The sequence below is a fragment of the Danio rerio genome, chromosome 25 (genome assembly GCF_049306965.1).
Source record: "Danio rerio strain Tuebingen ecotype United States chromosome 25, GRCz12tu, whole genome shotgun sequence".
Classification (NCBI taxonomy): domain Eukaryota; kingdom Metazoa; phylum Chordata; class Actinopteri; order Cypriniformes; family Danionidae; genus Danio; species Danio rerio.
In genome coordinates, this window is record NC_133200.1 from 16404745 (window position 1) to 16423581 (window position 18837).

At 34.6% G+C, this 18837-nt stretch overlaps 1 protein-coding gene across 8 annotated transcripts in view; it reads left to right on the plus strand.

Moving 5' to 3' along the window:
* Nucleotides 1-18144, plus strand: part of kiaa1549la (KIAA1549-like a) — a 128379-nt gene extending 110235 nt beyond the window's left edge. For all 8 annotated transcript variants that reach the window (XM_073942981.1, XM_073942982.1, XM_073942983.1 and 5 more), the window contains 9 exons: nucleotides 786-910; nucleotides 3015-3247; nucleotides 6000-6129; nucleotides 7739-8107; nucleotides 8196-8293; nucleotides 12884-13023; nucleotides 13798-13955; nucleotides 14161-14235; nucleotides 16375-18144. In XM_073942981.1, coding sequence (XP_073799082.1) covers nucleotides 786-910; nucleotides 3015-3247; nucleotides 6000-6129; nucleotides 7739-8107; nucleotides 8196-8293; nucleotides 12884-13023; nucleotides 13798-13955; nucleotides 14161-14190 — 1283 coding nt within the window. In that variant the 3' untranslated portion in view covers nucleotides 14191-14235; nucleotides 16375-18144. The remainder of the gene's footprint in view (nucleotides 1-785; nucleotides 911-3014; nucleotides 3248-5999; nucleotides 6130-7738; nucleotides 8108-8195; nucleotides 8294-12883; nucleotides 13024-13797; nucleotides 13956-14160; nucleotides 14236-16374) is intronic.
* Nucleotides 18145-18837: the final 693 nt, after the last annotated feature.

The window sequence follows — 18837 nt, forward strand, 5'->3', positions numbered from 1 at the left end:
TGGACTTTCGCTTTATAGATTTTCATTCATAAACATGCGACTGTAGCAGACTGGAAACACAAGCTCGTGCGCCAAGTTTGCCATTTCGATAAGTTCATACTTGGTGAACTCTGACCTGCGAAATCGCATAAGATGATTTCTTGAGACCAATAAAAGATCAAATGTGACCTCAGTTACAGAAATGTAAACCAAATGGACCAATCGCTCACTTTTTTAAATGTCTAATCATTTTGTTGAATCCCGCCCTTTTTCACAGCAATATGCAACTGAATTTTGCATGCTCAAACTGTAGTGTGACCACGGCATAAAGGTTTGAGAGACATTGCCATCAAACTGATCATCAGAGAAGGACTATTATTCCAGGTTCAAGATTTTGATTAAAGATTACCAAAAACAAGCAGTTTTTTTCAGTAGATTAACTTGCACAGATTAATTATTTACCTTAAGACTAACAATGTGCCTTAGCAAAATAAATATCATATATTTTAATGTCACGCAGACTTTCAAACACAAAGAAGTCAACATGCATCAGTTCAGTGACTTAAAGACATATTCTCATACAAGTTTTATTAGCAGTTTTAAACTCTTCAAACCTCAATACAGTAACATTATTTGCACCTAAAAATAAAACCTGCCATCCAAGATCTCACACAAACCCAAAAATAAGTGCCTATATCAGTGTCTAGCGTCAGTCTTGTTTATTAGTATTTAGAGCTGCACTTTTTGCTGATGCGCCTTTTACCCTCTTACAGTAATTTTATCAGTCTCCTGTGTGTGTTTTCCAGACCATTATGACTCTCTAACCGGCTCTCTGCGCCTCATCACCATCAAACCCATGGCGGCTCCGCTCAACTATTCCTATCCGGACTCGTCCAGCCACAGCCAAGACTCTGTCATTCTCAACGGAGAGGTGAGTTCATTAGAAATCTTTTATTGCTGATTTATTTGTACCTGTGTTGAGAGCTTGTCAACAGGAACCTACTGTAAAGACACACTGAGTGGGTCTGATATTATAGAGGCCCTATGCAAAACGCATAGTTTCCAGTTTTTTTTTTGTTTTGTTTTTTGGCTAAATACATTTTTCTGTAAACAGATCCTTCAGACTGTCAACCAACAACAGTGTGAGCACACTTAGATGCACACCATAGTGTTGTTTACACTAGTACATATTGTTTTAAACCACAAGATTTGTTACAGTTTCGGCTGAAGTCCACACTACTACAGAATTTTTTAACCATGAAAACAGAGCAATTTGAAAAGACTTGGCATTATATTATATTATATTATATTATATTATATTATATTATATTATATTATATTATATTATATTATATTATATTATATTATATTATATTATATTATATTACATTATATTAAATTTTATTATATTTTATTATATTATGTTATATTACATTTTATTATATTATATTATGTTTTAATGTTATATTATATTTTATTATATTATACTATATTATATTATGTTATATTATATAATATTATACTGTATTATATTATATTATATTATATTATATTACATTATATTACATTTTATTATATTTTATTATATTATGTTATATTACATTTTATTATATTATATTATATTATGTTTTAATGTTATATTATATTTTATTATATTATACTATATTATATTATGTTATATTATATAATATTATACTGTATTATATTATATTATATTATATTATATTATATTATATTATATTATATTATGTTATATTATATTATATTATATTATATTACATTATATTACATTTTATTATATTTTATTATATTATGTTATATTACATTTTATTATATTATATTATATTATGTTTTAATGTTATATTATATTTTATTATATTATACTATATTATATTATGTTATATTATATAATATTATACTGTATTATATTATATTATATTATATTATGTTTTAATGTTATATTATATTTTATTATATTATACTATATTATATTATGTTATATTATATAATATTATACTGTATTATATTATATTATATTACATTATATTACATTTTATTATATTTTATTATATTATGTTATATTTCATTTTATTATATTATATTATATTATGTTTTAATGTTATAGTATATTTTATTATATTATACTATATTATATTATGTTATATTATATAATATTATACCGTATTATATTATATTATATTATATTATGTTATGTTATGTTATGTTATATTATATTATATTATATTATATTACATTATATTACATTTTATATTATATTATATTATATTATGTTTTAATGTTATATTATATTTTATTATATTATACTATATTACATTATGTTATATTATATAATATTATACTGTATTATATTATATTATATTATATTATATTATATTATATTATATTATATTATATTATATTATATTATATTATATTGTTTATTTATTGATGATAGCATTATTTGCATACAAGCTGCTTGATCTAATTTAAGGAATCATTTAATAATATTTTATGCAATAAAACAGTCAAATAAATAATAATATAAATCAAACCAAATAAAAGTTTCATATTTATGATTAGTATGAGCTTTATTTTAATATTGGTATATCATAATTACTTTATAATATACAAAACTATTCACAATTTTATTAAAATGTTATATTGCATTTGTAAATACATTTTTTGTAGCATAGCACTTTGAGAAATGCATCATTATGGAGCAGGTCTATTGTAACATCATTGGATTTGACTGATTTGGAAGTCATATAGGAAGGACAACAAAACATGGCTTTAACAGAAAACAATGAGAGTGACTATTTTCATTATCATTTCATGTTCATGTTCATGTTTTTTCTCTTAATATAATAATAATAAAAACATCTGGTGGTTTGGAGGCCCTTTACGACTTTCATATTATGAGAATAGAAAGGATTTGCTCTGTAGACACTGTTTTTCCCTCAGGATCAGCCAAAAAAAATCTATTTTGGCTTAGCAGCTAGCAAGAAATTATAATTATATGAGATTTCTACCTGCAGGTCAACATGGGGCTGAAGCAGAAGTCGGACATTGAGCATTATCGAAATAAGCTGAGGTTAAAAGCCAAAAGGAAAGGTTACAGTGACGGGCCGGGCAGCAGCGGGAGTGGCAGTGGACACATGTACAGCCATCGGGACAGGCTGAGGCGCGAAAACGCTTCCCTGGACCTGGAGGATCTGAGGGGGCCCAAGGAGGACAGGAAACCCTCCACTTATGTAAAGTACCGCAGGAGGTGGGTGGACACTGAATCCCTGCTCTTAGTCATCCCGAAATATTTAGAGAAGCTCAAACGTGTGTTTGTAGATACAAGCGAATGCAAATGGAATGTGTATTTCTATACAGTTAAGAGCAAAATTCTTAGCCCTTCTGAAATATTTATTCGTTTTCAAATATGATGATATGATTTTCAAAGCGATGTTTAATGGAGCAAGGCAATTTGCACAGTTTTTCTGATAATATTTTTTTCTGGAGAAAGTCTGATTTAAAAAAAAAAAACATTTAATGGTCAATATTATTACCGTACGTTCACACCGAAAGCAGCAAGAGTGCCAAAATAGCCGGAAGTCATTCATTTTCAATGAGAGCCGGCGGCGATAAGCTGCAAGAAGCAGCGAGGCGCGTCTTCACCGGTGTGGGCGTCAAGGAGAGTTGAAATAGAGTGAACTTTATGGTAATGAGCTATGAAGCGTTTCGGCAGCAAGCAATCGGACTGTAGAAGTCCACCGCTTGAGAGGAGTCCAGAGAACACAGTCACTGTGAACTTTGGTTCCGACCACAGTTATTCCCAAGGGTTTGATTATTGCGGTCGCTGTATTTCAAATTATTTGCAATGTTTTCTTACAGGAACTTACATTAAAAAGCTACTGGTGAGTTACTGATGTTCATTAATGTTAGATATTTTTTTCCTTAATAAAGCGGGAATCTCAATACAAAACAGTATTGCTGCTTCAGGATATTTCAGACATATGGACATATAGGATACTTAAGTGGAGCAAAGCCACACTGTACGCAACTTGATCTTGCACTGTTAAATGAATTTGCTAAAAAGTGTGCAATATTTTCATGCAAAGCATGTTTTATGCAGGAATGTAACTGATATGCTGCAATGGCCCCTTTAAATTCGAGATCGATGTAGCAACCTTTGACGCTCTTGCCACTTTCAGTTTAAACGTACGGTTAGCCCCCTTATTTCGAGTTTAGACTGCATGATTTTCATAGTCGTGCCACAGATGTTTTCACACTGCATGACTATCTGAGGTAGCGTTTTGTCGCTGCTTTGTTTACACTGCAGGATGGATTAGCGACAGGAGGTTTTACACTGCATGATTTTACAAAAAGAAGACTCGCGGACAAACTTTGTCCAAACTACTTTTTACTACCAAATACACGTTGTTATTAACTACATAATGAAAATAAAGCCTTTAATGGGGTAGAAAATGTACATATTTGCTTACCCAGGGTTGAAGGGAATTAGCAATTTCTCCTCAACCTTTTTCCTTTTTGACCCGGTTGTGATATTGCTCAGATGACACGTCAAACAGAGAGGGGTGCTCCTGCCAAATTTACTCTAGTTTTTCCTCCATTTCTTGGGTCCAGACAAACGGAAAATGAGTTGCTTTAAACTTCTCCTCCAACACTGGCCTGCAGATCCTCACACTAGTGGATGCTGCTTTCAAATTGGCTGTAGGTGATCGTCGATGTCATTTTCAGCCAGAACTCATTTCACACAGCATGATTTGAATCGCTGACAGGACCAGATATTTAGAATGCCAATATCTCACAGGTGTTGGCGACTTATTAGTTGATTCTCTTAGATTGCTTAGTCTTTGACAGTTCACACTGAGTGATTGTTATACTCACGTGAATAAGCACCAAAACAAGCCTTAAAATTACATTCTGTACCTCCCCTTTAAGGGGTTAACAACTAACGTGCTCTGCGCTGGACTTTAGACTTGCTTTTAACTGGCCAATTGTACTGTCTGTTCTAGTTCCTTAAAATAGCAATGTGACAACAATGCACCTTTACACACCTCCTTTCTAGACGGGAATACCCATGAGTCCATAAAGAGGCTCAAATAGTTTTTCTATTTAAACAACTTGATGCAAAGCTGGAACATTAGGGTTGCATTGTTCTGAAAATAGCAACAAATCGTGCCAAACACGTCTTGCCCCCTATTGTGCTGGGTTTATGATAGGGCGCATAAAGTTATAAGTTTTTTCATAATTAACAATACGATCAATTAAAATGTTCATAATTAACTAAAATTTTCAAGGCTTTCAGTTGTTTTAGTAGATTAAAAACATTAATCGTGTTTTTAAAAATCTATATATTTTGTTTTGAAAAAGGTGAATAATTGTTATACAAATAACAGCTTAAATTGATATCAATTGATGTAAAAACTAAAATATTACATTTAGATGTAATTTTATTACAGTTTAAAACAACTAATTTCAATTATTAAATATTATAAAATTCATTTTATACATGTAATGCAAATTTTTAACTTTGGTGCTTAAGAAACATTTCTTATTATTATCAATATTGAAAAAAACTGCTATAATTTCTTTTCAGTGATGTATTTGATTTTGTAAACACTGTAAATGTCTAGTAAAATGTTTGATCAATTTAATACATCATTGCTGAATGAAAGAATTTTTTTATTTAAATCCCCTCCTTCAAGTTTACAGCAGTTTTACAGCATATATTTCATTTGCATAATTCCTACTATTGTGCAATTCCTTCTGTGCTAAAACAACAAAGCTCTTACAAATAAACAGCCCTATTTATTCTTATTCTGTTCCCCCTGTGGCATGAATGAAGATCTTTTTAATGGGCTCAAAAAGAGCATGTAATGTTTAGACATTAATATTTTAGCTTGTGTAAAAATAGAAATGAATCATAACTTATATTGCCCCTGACTTTCGTAACAATATGTTGGTTTATAAGGTCACAATACTGTACTTTTCCCTCCTCCTCTGTCCAGTGATTCCCACAGGGAGCCAGCATATTGGAGCAGGCAGTCTCTGAACACCCCGAGCCCAGTGGAGACGGAGATGGACATGCTGGTCATGAGGGAGAGATCTAGAAGGGGTATTCGCAACAGTGGCTATGATGTAAGTTCCTCATATAAAATCTTCTGTTCTAAAGTCTTTCCGCTCTGCGTGTGTCATTCATAGTTCATAGAGCCAGCTGAGATTCGTTTTGCTTTGGCGATGGCTATCAGCTCAAGTTTGCTTCAAGGCTTAGATTAAAGCAGTGATGTCCAAACTTGGTCCTGGAGGGCCGGTTCCCTGCTGAGTTCAGCTCCAACTTAATTTAACACACCTGCCAGGAAGTTTCTAGTATATCTAGTAAGAGTTTGATTAGCTGGTTGGAGCTAAACTCTCCAGGACACCGGCCCTCTAGGACTGAGTTTGGATACACTTGGATTAAGGTGATTAAGTTTAAATCTGGATTATGACAGAGTTTGAGATTATGTAAAAATAATAATGACTTTTTAAATTATGTGGATTGAAAATTTGTGGAATTAAAGCTGGCACACTAATAAGGTCCAGAGCCTCTCATTTTAGTCACTAATGTGCCTGTAAAATCATGGGAGGGATTTTTAACATTACAATTTAGCTACAGTCACCTCCATAATGCATACAAATAGCCTTACTCGCATCCGGGTCACGGCACCAATTTACAAGTGCACAGCATCTGTTCAGTTTCATCTCTTTAACATTTGTGTGGAAGGTAGGTGCACTAACATGAACACTAAAGGCTGTAGCCTGTAGCATCTCTTGCTAGTGTGTTTATCAATTAGCGGGGGAGTAAAGTTTATCTACAGATATCAGAAATGCTGGCCTTCATTACACTCAACACCTCTAAAGATGTGGGATTCAAACCATTGTGTTTGACATGGGAGGCAGGTGCACAAAAGTGGATGTCTAGCATCAGTTGCTAGTGTGTGTCTCGAGGCCAGAAGAGTGAGGCTTATTGGTACGTATCGTGTTAACTCACTCCTTAAATTTCTCTTATATCTGGGTCACGGCACCAATATACCAATGCATACGTGCATGCAGTTGTTATTTTCTCTATTCCTCACTTCCATCTGGGTCATGCCACCGGTAGCTATGTATCATCCAAAGATGCAAATTAGATTAATGTGCAAAACTGGAATATCGCATAAAACAATTGCAAATAAAACTTCCTGATTAACTGACGGCAAATATCACAAAGAAAAATGGAATTTGCTGCAGTAGAAAAAACACTATGGGCCTTTTTTTGTTATATAATAAATTACTTGCACTTGAGAAGATGAAGAAGAAATGCAATGAATGCGCAGGTGCTATTGGAGGTGTGAGACCTCTCAGATGCAGATGCTCAAGAGATTTCTGGAAGGTAAAAATACAAAATCACTTCGGTAATGGTTTTTGAATGACCAAAACAACATGTCAGATGTTGTCCCTGCTCATAGTGGGATATTCGAACCAGAGATTCCAATATGAGTGGACTAAAATGGACACTGAAGCCTCTAACGTGCCTCTTGAGGCCAGGGGAGTGAGATGTACCCCAACAACTCTTACCAGCCAGCCTGTTATTCTTACCACTCTAAACATCACACCCATTCGGGTCACTGCACCCCTTCATTTACTGTACCTCTAGTCAGTTGCTTGTGACCACACACTAGAAACATTTAGGAAGTTATTTGATCATGTCTCCTCATTGAATCTACAACAGGGTGAGCCTGAACCCTTTGAAGAGACGGATGTGGACCGTCTTCTGAGTTCCCTGGGCTTTGGAGGTGGCCACCAGGTTAAAGGCCACTCCGACTCATCCACTCTGAGCTCACAGCCCTCCATCGACGAAGTGAGGCAGCAGATGCACCTTCTCTTAGACAACGCCTTTGGTTTAGCCTCTGCCGAACCAACCCCAGCAAACCACCACCACCATCACCACCATCCTCACAGTGCTTACAACCCCAGTCATGGCAGCCCTTACCTGGATGGAGTCACCAGCGCACCTGGGACTATGAACCACCCCAGTGGAGCTCTACAGCGCGGCTCCTCCTTTGGGCCAGACATGCACCAGTGTAGCCTCCCCAAACCAGTGAGTGCAATTCTTTGACAATATTCACCATTGCGATATGTATGCAAACGTTTGTTGATTGCTTGTTGATTGGTGATTGGTTCTGCAGGGATTCAGGTTTACCCAGCTGCCTGATATGGGTTTGGGCTCCCCGCCACCCCTCATTCCTCCAAGAGGTGGAGTCCCACCTGGAACTTCACTTAGATGGTGAAAGAAACTTTCGAATATATTTTCACACTTTTGTGTTCATATTGATATTTGAAGCACACATCATGTTTTATTATACTTTGGTATTGCTGAATTCTTGATTCTCATTGGTTAATGAACATTTAAGGTGAACAAGTAGTTCCAGGCAGGTGTTGTAAGTCACTGCACTAAATGTTTTTCTTAAAGGTGCAGTAGGTGATCTGCCAGAATACTAACGTTAGCATAAGAGCTTTGAAAATGTACGTCCCTTCCCTGCCGTCCAAAGTCACGCCTCCTTAAGTCATGGACGTGTGAACGTGCACAGAATAGGTGACAATCTGATGGCGATTGACAACCTTATATAACACTAGATCATGTCATTTACCAATATTGTCATTTACCAACATTTACCAACTTTATGGAGACACGCACTTTGTCCAGCATAGTTGTTGACAGCTGTTGGACAGTGGGTGCATGAATTATTTTCCTGGCACTGGGGTAAATTTGGTTTTATATTTGCACATTCGGACTATATCCTTTACAATATAATTTCAGAAAAGTATTGTTTGAAATTTTAAATAGAGAAATCATATAATCAGTTAATGACTATAAAATATAATTTTTTTACATTCAATTAAATAGTGCTAATGTTGTTTTGAAGTCATACCTACACGTTATTTCAGACTCAATATTCAAAGTAACGGTAGAGTGTGTACTGTAGGTTGTCATTGTTCAAAAAATGAATGAATGTGCGGATATAAATCACCTCAGTAAATCTGTTTAGGGTGGAAGAGCGATGTTTAGTTGTTTTATTACTCAACTAAATAAAAATCAGATCAGAAAAAAGGAGTGCTAAAAGCAGAAATACCCTGTCATTGTTTTACATTACACTTACGTTACCAAGACAACTGACTTACCTTTAATTTTCAGTTGTGCTTGAAGATCCTCTTACATCACTTGTTTTTATCTTCTTTTATACTTGAACAACTAAATGAATGCTTGGTCTTTTTAACCAACACTGTTATCGATGCTGTAAAAGATTTGCCATGAACTTAAAAAATAGCCAATATTTCGCCGAACGTTTTCAGTGGCTGAAAAACATCTCCATGCATATAAACCCCTTCATAAACAAGAACACAATCTACGTAAGCTGTTTGTGACTAAAATAGTTCTAAAACATACCTGTCTAAAAGTAATACATCAGCCATGGTGTCACCCTTTTGATCTTTGTTTTGAACTGCATAATGTCATTGCCCTCCAGTGGGATATCGATTTAGGGTTTAAAAAAGTTCTGATTTGCATTTTTGGCAATAGCCTTTTCAAAAACAATCATTCTTTTCATGGGTACAAGGCCACATTGCTCTTTCGTAAAGAAGTTCAAATTGATGAGTTTGCCTGATGTCACTCTCTTGCTGCGTCTTCTACGCCATTTTGTATTATAAATAGTGTCAGTAGTGCGTTTACACTGAAAACTCTAAAAATAATAAGCGCACTTTAATTACGTGAATGATGCACTTATTTAGCCAGTAAAATGAAGTGTGTAATGATGGACACTTCACACGCTCAACGACCACAGGTTTGCTCATGTAGCGGAAGGGGCGGAGCTATCGGGCGCACATGTTGGATAACTTTATTTATTTTGGATGGTGAAAGCAAAATTCTCTTACAAGAGGTATTTAGTGCCTCCCAATGGTGAATGCGGTTATATGCATCACAGATATTATTTGATAGCTTGGTCATTTATTTCACTGATTTGGCAACCGTCAAACGTCATCAGGGAAACGGTTTAAATTTCGGCTTAGTAAAAAAAAAGCATTAGTGCTCCATTTGGGACGACACTACATACATGTACTATGCTGTTGAGTGTGTAAGTGCATAAGTACATAGTGCATAGTGTATAGTGTGCCATTTGAGACGCAGCTTCTGTCAGCTGTAGGTGGCTTTACGTCCACAAGTAAATGACGAATGTGTCTGCATGAAGAGGCTGTGCAGGAATATAAATTTAAATTTGTTGACACACTTTGAGTTACCTGTCGTAATTTAGTTATTTGTCAGCCCGATAAATTTTAATTGGACGAACATTTTTTAGTCTTATGCCTTACGCAGAATATAAAAATACATTTTACACTTTAAGCATTACAATCAGAATGTGAAGAGACTTTTAACCAGCACAACAAAAAATGTTTCTGAAGACAATCACCTACTGTACCTTTAATTATTTCTAAAATTCTGCAACACCAAAAGAACCAAAACCTTTACATGTATTAAACAACAAATGATTTAAACAATGATTTAAATAAATAATTTTAATGTTTTTACCTAGTAATTAAATGTTATTATGTCCTAAATGCACATACTTTTTCCTCTCCTATAGAAACACATACCAATAAATTACTGGCACACACATGCACACATGCACAAATAGGTGTTGTCTGTGCTGTCCTGTAACCTTTTAAAGGGGAAGTGAATCACTCTGTCACGTTTAGATTATTTTGTAGATTGGATTCCACATTAATGGAAATATATATACAGTAACAAACTCGATTAATGTAACCATTTAGAAGAAAACAGTATGTTTTACTATAGCTTTTAGACCTTGGGCGCCACCATCTTGGAATGTCGCTGTGTTTGACGTCACAGGGTTAGTTCCGTTCCCTCAGCTGAACAGATACAGTAGAAGTACGACGCCACGGAGCATGGAGACTGTATAGCCTAATTGAACCCAATGCTTGTTGTGGACATGGAATTGGTGCAAATACAAGCATCAGATGTGTGTCTAATATAAAAATGTATAAATCTACTTTTTTTACATTTTAATTACACATCATTTGATGCGCTTTGGTCCACTCTCTGTATCACGCTGCCTGACTGCCTGTCTGGGTTTGAACCATAGTAGTAACGGACTGAATACAGAGACTGGACAGTCTAAACCGATGCTTGAAGTTGTTTACGTGTATCGCAAAGCTGCTGCAAATACAACAAATACAATTAAAATGATACATGACTTTACACTTTACTAATACTCGTCTTTATCTTTGTGTGAAAATGTGAAAAACCACGCCGACCTTAGTTTAGTTTGAACATGAAAAGAGGTGAGGGCTGTAGTAGTGAAAAGTGAAAGTACCCGCAGCCATTACCTAGTTGAAACAATGGTTGAAACCCATACAAGTAGGCAGACAGGCAGCGTAATTCAGAGAGTGTAATTCAATGGCTTGTAATTAAAAGGGAAAAAAGAAAAACATAATAAACATATACATTTTTCTATTAGACACACATGTGATGCTTGTATTTAAACCGACTCCATGCTCACAACTTCATGTTTAAGGTTCAATTAAGCTTTACAGTCTACAGTGTTCAGTCCTTTACTTCCGCTGTATCTGTTCAGCTGAGGAAACAGAACCAACCCCATGATGTCAGACACAGCGATATTCCAACATGGCGGCGACCTAGGTCTAAAAGCGATAGTAAAACATGCCGTTTTCTGATAAATGATTACATGAATTGAGTTTGTTATACAGTTAAGTAAGAATTATTAGCCCCCTTGACTTATTAGCCCCCCAGTTTATTTTTTCCCCAATTTCTATTTAACGAAGAGATTTTTTTCAGCACATTTCTAAACATATTAGTTTCAATAACTCATTTCTAATTACGGATTTATTTTTTCTTTGCCATGATGACAGTAAATAATATTTTAATAGATGTTTTTATTAGGTATTAAGCTTAAAGGGCAATTTAAAGGCTTAACCTACATTAATTAGGTTAACTAGGCAGGTTAGGGTAATTAGGCAATTTATCGGATAATGATGGTTTGTTCTGTAGACTGTCAGAAAAACATTGCTTAAAGGGGCTAATATTTTTGACCTTAAAAGGGTTTGAAAATATTTAAATCTGCTTTTATTCTAGCTGAAATAAAAAATAAGACATTCTCCAGAAGAAAAAATATTATCAGACATACTGTGAAAAATGTCTTGCTCTGTTAATAATCATTTGGGAAATATTTAAAAAAGAAAAAAAAAATGTAAAGAGGGGCTAAAAATTCTGAGTTCAACTGTATATATTTGCATTATAGTGGAAATCAATGTACAAAATAATGTAAACTTGACGGAGTGCTTCATTTCCTCTTTAAATATCTTTTCACTATTAAAAATTATGACATTTTGAAGTATTTTCCAATAAAAATAAAGCAATTAACAATTAGATTGATTAGTAAACAAGTAAAACCTGAAGAAGTGAAATATTCAATTAGTCAACATTTGTATCATTATTTTTATATTATCAAATGATTATCCATTATTCTTAAATGATTATGACTGTCATATTTCCATTCAGAACTAGATGAGCTAGAAATGCATATCCAGCTGATCCCGGCTCACAGTGAGAAAACATTTGATATTTTTAGGCAGCATTCTTACTGTACCACACAGAATTACTGCGGTGAGCCTTGTGTATATTTATATAAGTGTTTTCCTTTGCGATTCTGTGGCTGGCATGCACTGAAAGCGCTGCTGACTGCATTGAGGTGTGTTATGCGGCTCTGAGGCGATGCTGGCCAGCGTTTCCCCCTGGTGGCCCCATCACAACATAACAAGCCTTCTTCATGTGTTACTGTAGCTCCACACCAGACATGAGTCTGAAGCCGCGGGTCTCCGAGGCCTCTGAAATGAGTCAGCACAACGGCACCCCTTACCTGCCCATCAACAGAGCTCCGTTCCCTGCTGTCACTGTCGACGAGTCCATGACCAGCTACTCAGGTCAGCGCGCAGAGTCTGCAGAGCTGTGGAAAAATAAAACAACACCGGGTTTAGATACTGACCCAGGTGGATTCATTGTTTACAGAAAGAAAATAAGAAAGTAGTTGGGTTTCTGCTCCAGATGATTTTCAATAAGAGAAACTAGCACTCATAAAAATATTGACATGTCTTTTTGGACATGTACTATGGTGATATATACATATATATATATAATAATTTTTTTTATATGTGCATTGATAATACCAGCATGGTTAAACCATATCTTTAAAATGGACCATGATGTATATCATTGTAATACCATTCACATGTACCATGGAGAAAAAATTGTAATGTGGTAATATTCTAAAATTTTTGATGTCATTTTAGTGTCAAAGCTTTTTTTAAATATAATATTTTATTGTGTCTTTTTTTTATATATTTTTAAGTGTATAAAATATTGTCTTTTCTCATGTATTAAACCATGGTAAAAATCATTTTATGTGGGCCATGACATGTATGATGTTTGTGATGTGTACCATATACCAATTTACTTTTTTATCCATCATGATTTTTTTACATGTACCATGGTAACAATGCTTTTTATTACATGTACCATGGTAATATAATCATCTTTGACATTGTATTATAGCAATAGCATAGGGTTTTCACATGTATAACAAAATAAAACAAACAAAAAATGCTGTGTTTTTTTTGGAACACTAATATAATGCTAATATCGCATCTTGAATGCATTTTAAACTAATATTTTTGTCTATCGTTTTTATCATGTTACAGGAAACCCAATGACAGCAGTATATGCCATATCTGCCAACCGGCCCGGGTACTCGGACTACTTCGTCCTCTCTCCACCGTCCTCGTACCGCAGCCCGTCCTGGATGTCCTACCCTCCAGAACCAGAGGACCTTCCGCACCAGTGGAACGACACAGTAAAGGCAAGCTCTGCTTCTGTTTATAGTTCCGTCAACATGACTAAACCTACCCGATGTCTGCTAACACATCTGGTACTGTGACCTTATTATGTCTTCTGATTATGCTTTAAGAGTGAATAGTCCACCTCTGGGTTTCTGTATTGTCTCTGCTGTGTCATTTTAAACTGAAATGTTTTTGTTATGTTGATCTTTTTTCTTTTCTTTACAGAACCAGTGTCACCTGGAGACCATCTGCTGAACTGGAGTTATTTCTGATGTTGAGCAGACACAGAATTTTAACAGGGTACTGGTACTTTTAGATATTTTGGCACTTTGCTTTATGGATTTTGTAAATCATATTGTAGCTGATGAGCAACTTCTTATGGATGGTTTTAAAAATTATCTGAAATTTCATATTGCACATTAACCAAAAAAAAAAGATATAAAATATATTTTTTAATGATATATATTTTTATATATCATTATTACCTTATGTATTATAAATGTTATTTAATTTGAATTTACAAATTCATGGCTGCTCAACAACAGCCAATAAAAAACTGTACAAAAGCACGCACATCACTCTTAACTGGGTGCCCAGCCAAAAAGTAAAAAGTGCAAATTATACATTCAAAATGGTGGCAACACCAAAGCTCCAAACATGCAAATGTATTAAATTAAAAAGGCTGACACAAAGCGTGTGTCGTTTCGAACCCACGGCTCTTCATCAGACAGTGTTCATCACTAGGTGCTCCTTTTAGTACACTTCCGGATCACATGTTCTCCTTTTATCTCACAACAAGAAAAAATATATATACTTACATTTATATAAATTATACACCTTAGATATTCAAACCGAAAATACAGATAAAGAACATAATATTACATCACAAATGATAAAAAACAGAATGTACCAGGATACAACAACATATACAACTGAATAGAGCCAAAAAACTTTAACCAAAAAACTAATTAAACATTAAAGAAATATTAAAGAATTATTAAAGAAAAGGACGATTGTCAAACTCCTCATTTAAACCTTTTGGAGACAATGTATCTAGAGTGAAAATTTAAAAGGCTTCACTTGTAACAGCAATTTGTAAAGATCTTCTCTCTGACGTGGACGATTCACAACTTCAATCCCTATGTATTGTAGAGTGGAGACAGAATGTCTCATAACTGAGAAATGCTGCGCAACAGGACTTCTAGGATCACAATGTCGAATAGGGCATCGATGTTCAGAAATGCGAATTTTTAAAGGTCACATTTTTAAAGTCTATATATTTATTTCTTGTAGAACAACATACTGTATATTACACTATAAAACCAAAAAAACAACATTTTTCTTACACAAATATTCACTCAGTAAATAAACATTTTAATAGATTATCAATAAGCATACATATTCTGCTTTGTCCCCTAAATTTGTTTCTTAAAGGTGTGTGAGATGAACATCTGAAAATAAAGAAAACATTAATAAATACAATAATGGTAATAAATAGCAATGGTTCCCTTCAAAGATGCGAATTAAATTGGAATAACGCACTAAAAACGTGCGAATAAAGCAGTGTTTCCATCCAATAAGTGAAATAGAATAAAATCGTCATTTTCTGATAAACTGACACCAAATATTAAAAGTAAAAATGAAATTTACTGCAGTAAGAGAAGCTGCGTGAATCTTTTCCTTATTTAAAAAATTACTTGCGCCTTGGAAGACGATGCCGACACGCAATGAATGCGTGGTGGCGTTTGAAGGCATTACGTAGAGCATAGAAGCTCTTGACTATTCTGGAGGTAATTATTAACACTAATGCTGAATAGGGTATTTGTTAACAGCACAGCCACATCTTTAATGGATAACTGCGGTCTCCTGATATGCAGTTAAATAATTACGCTTAATAAAATTAAAAAATTTAAAAACTTAGCAGGAATATTATCTTTAAATACATCACTCACCAAGAAGCCATCCATCCAGCCCCCTGCCACCTTGGAGCCTCCTCGCTGTCTCTCTTTCCAAATTTGGACCCAACTCAGCACAGAGCTCCAAGAGGATAGCTCTTGGAAATCTAAAACGGCTAATAAGCCAGTCATCATCGTAGGCCAGAAAATCACTGTAATCCCTAAAAACGCGTTCCCTTCAGATTCAACCATTGACAATGTCCTTCAATAAGGCCAACGCTGCCATTGCCATAGACTAAGGGTTGTATTCATTTACCAATCCTTTTAAATGTTCTAAATCACATAATTGGTAAAAAAAAAATAGTGTCAATGAACTCATTTTATTAAATATAAATGAATAGCAATGTTTTTCACATGTGTTGGTGCGATACTTTGTAGTGTGCAATTTAACATAGTTGCCTCAAGGAGTCGCCAATGGGAAAAAAAAAAAACAAACACACACAAGAAATACACGTACACATTGCAATATGTTTGTATTTTTCAGGGTTGCACACCACCAAAAAGAATCCCGGATTCAGCGACCCCTAACCGACCACAACACTTGGTTAAAAACAGCCAACCTAACCCCAAAGCCACAAGGTCACCTGCCAGCCTAAGCGAGATGCAGCACCCGATGAACCAACGTCTACAGTGAGGGTAAAACCCACCACAACAACAACCGCTCACTGGCCAAAACTGTGTTTTTCTTAAAGCTTTTTCAAATTAAGAAGTGTTGTATCTTATGCAGGTGGTTTTATGTGCATTTTAAACACTTGATTACTAATAACAAACAACTAAAACACTTTTTTTCTTGCTTCATCAATGCCTATCTGTGTCTTTTGCTCTCATTCATGCATTTAAAAAAAAAAATGTAGGTGATTTTTTTGTGCACTCTCTATGGCTTATGTACGTAAAAAACAAACAAACAACGATGATGACGATGAATGATGTTAAAGAAATTGAACATTTGAAGGGATGTGACATCCTGTACTGTATTTACTGTAGTCAAAATGCAAAAAAAAACAGTATATGCTTTTTTCTTTCTCTCAAAAAATGCCATAGTTTATGCTGTATTGAAGTGTCTCACGATGCACAACCGTTCATGAAAGGCATGAATTGTGTTTTACGTGTGATTTGGGAGGATAGCCATAAAGTGGACAAATGATGAATGGATGGAGGGATTCATATTTTTACTAGCCTTTTTGTAAGAGTAAGGAAAACCGACATATTATATTGCCTTATAAAAAGGTACCAAAATATATATCTATATCTATATATATGAGATCAAGTATGCAGCATATGCCAAAATTGACTTGAAATCTAATTAATTGAAAAGTGTAGCATAGTATTATAATATGACATAAATTTGCTACAACTAAGCAAGTACGGTGTTACAGAAGTAACATTAGGCATGTGTTCTTATAAGAATGAGTCTTATGCATGTAGTTTGGACATATGAATCATAAGGGCTTTGTATGTCAAGAAAGTCCCATATTTTATTGGGCAGTTATAGAACGGATGTCTACTGTAAAAAGAGTCATACATGGCAAATATCCCATTAAGTAGTTGCTACATGTTACTGTACTTTAAAAACCTTTCTTTAATTTATTTTTGGGGTTAAAAGTCTGTTTTGTTGCGATGAATCAAGCTAGATAATCGGATTATGAAAATAACATAATGTGTTGTGTAAATTATTACAAATGCCACTGTTGTTTGATTTGTGTTGAAATGAACATTGTCCTTTCTGTTTAACTTCGGTGGTGCGGGGGATGTGCAAATATCATGTAATTAAGGTTTTCTTTTCAAAAGTTTTTATATCAATCAAATCACCCTCTTTTTTTGGCCAACAACGAAGGACATTCTGCTAAAAAAAAATGCTACCAATGTAAAATATTGTGCTTCAGATGTTAAAAAAAGACAAAAAGACCAAAAAAAAAAAGCCTCGTTGTGAACCTATGTGAAAAAATTGTGTAATAATCATTATGTGTACATCATCATAACAAATAAGATGTTGACTTCTTTTCCTACTTATACAACACTAAACAACCATATTTGCCAGATGTACTGTATATTTCCCTTCGTTAATGTAAAAAAAAGCGCTTTAAATGTTCTTGTTACTTTTCTTTTCTTCCTGATGATTTTATTGAGCATATTGTAAAATAACCATCATTTCAATGGTTTAACACTTTGGAGGACTCATGTTTTTGTGGGTTACACACTGAATCAAATCTAATAAAAACTAAGAAACATTTGATCATTTTAAAAATGATAAAAAGTGAGTAATGTTGTCTTTTTTATTCTCCAGTGATCGACAGTGGTGAAGTACAGTATCTATATTTACTCTTCTACACCCAGAACATTATATCATTCTTTTTACTCAACAAAATTTCATAAGAATGTAGTTTGTTATCTGCGCAACTAACCATGGTTTTGCTATAAAAAAAGAAAATAAAGTAATAACAAGTAAAGCATTTAACCACTGTACTTGCAGTAAAACTGTGGTTATACATATGGTAATCAGTCACCCAAGAATTATTGCTTTTTTACACTGTAATGAACCATGGTTCATTTTTGGAATAGGAATTTTAAGCTTATATTAATCAACATGGGGGCCAAGCAGTGGCGCAGTAGGTAGTGCTGTCGCCTCACAGCAAGAAGGTTGCTGAGTCGAGCCTTGGCTCAGTTGGCCTTTCTGTGTGGAGTTTGCATGTTCTCCCCGCGTTCGCGTGGGTTTCCTCCGGGTGCTCCGGTTTCCCCCACAGTCCAAAGACATGCGGTACAGGTGAATTGGGTTGGCTAAACTGTCCGTAATGTGTGAATGTGTGTGTGGATGTTTCCCAGAGATGGGTTGCGGCTGGAAGGGCATCCGCTGCGTAAAAACTTGCTGGATAAGTTAGCGGTTTATTCCACTGTGCTGACCCCGGATTAATAAAGGGACTAAGCCAGGGGTGGGCAAACTCAGTCCTGG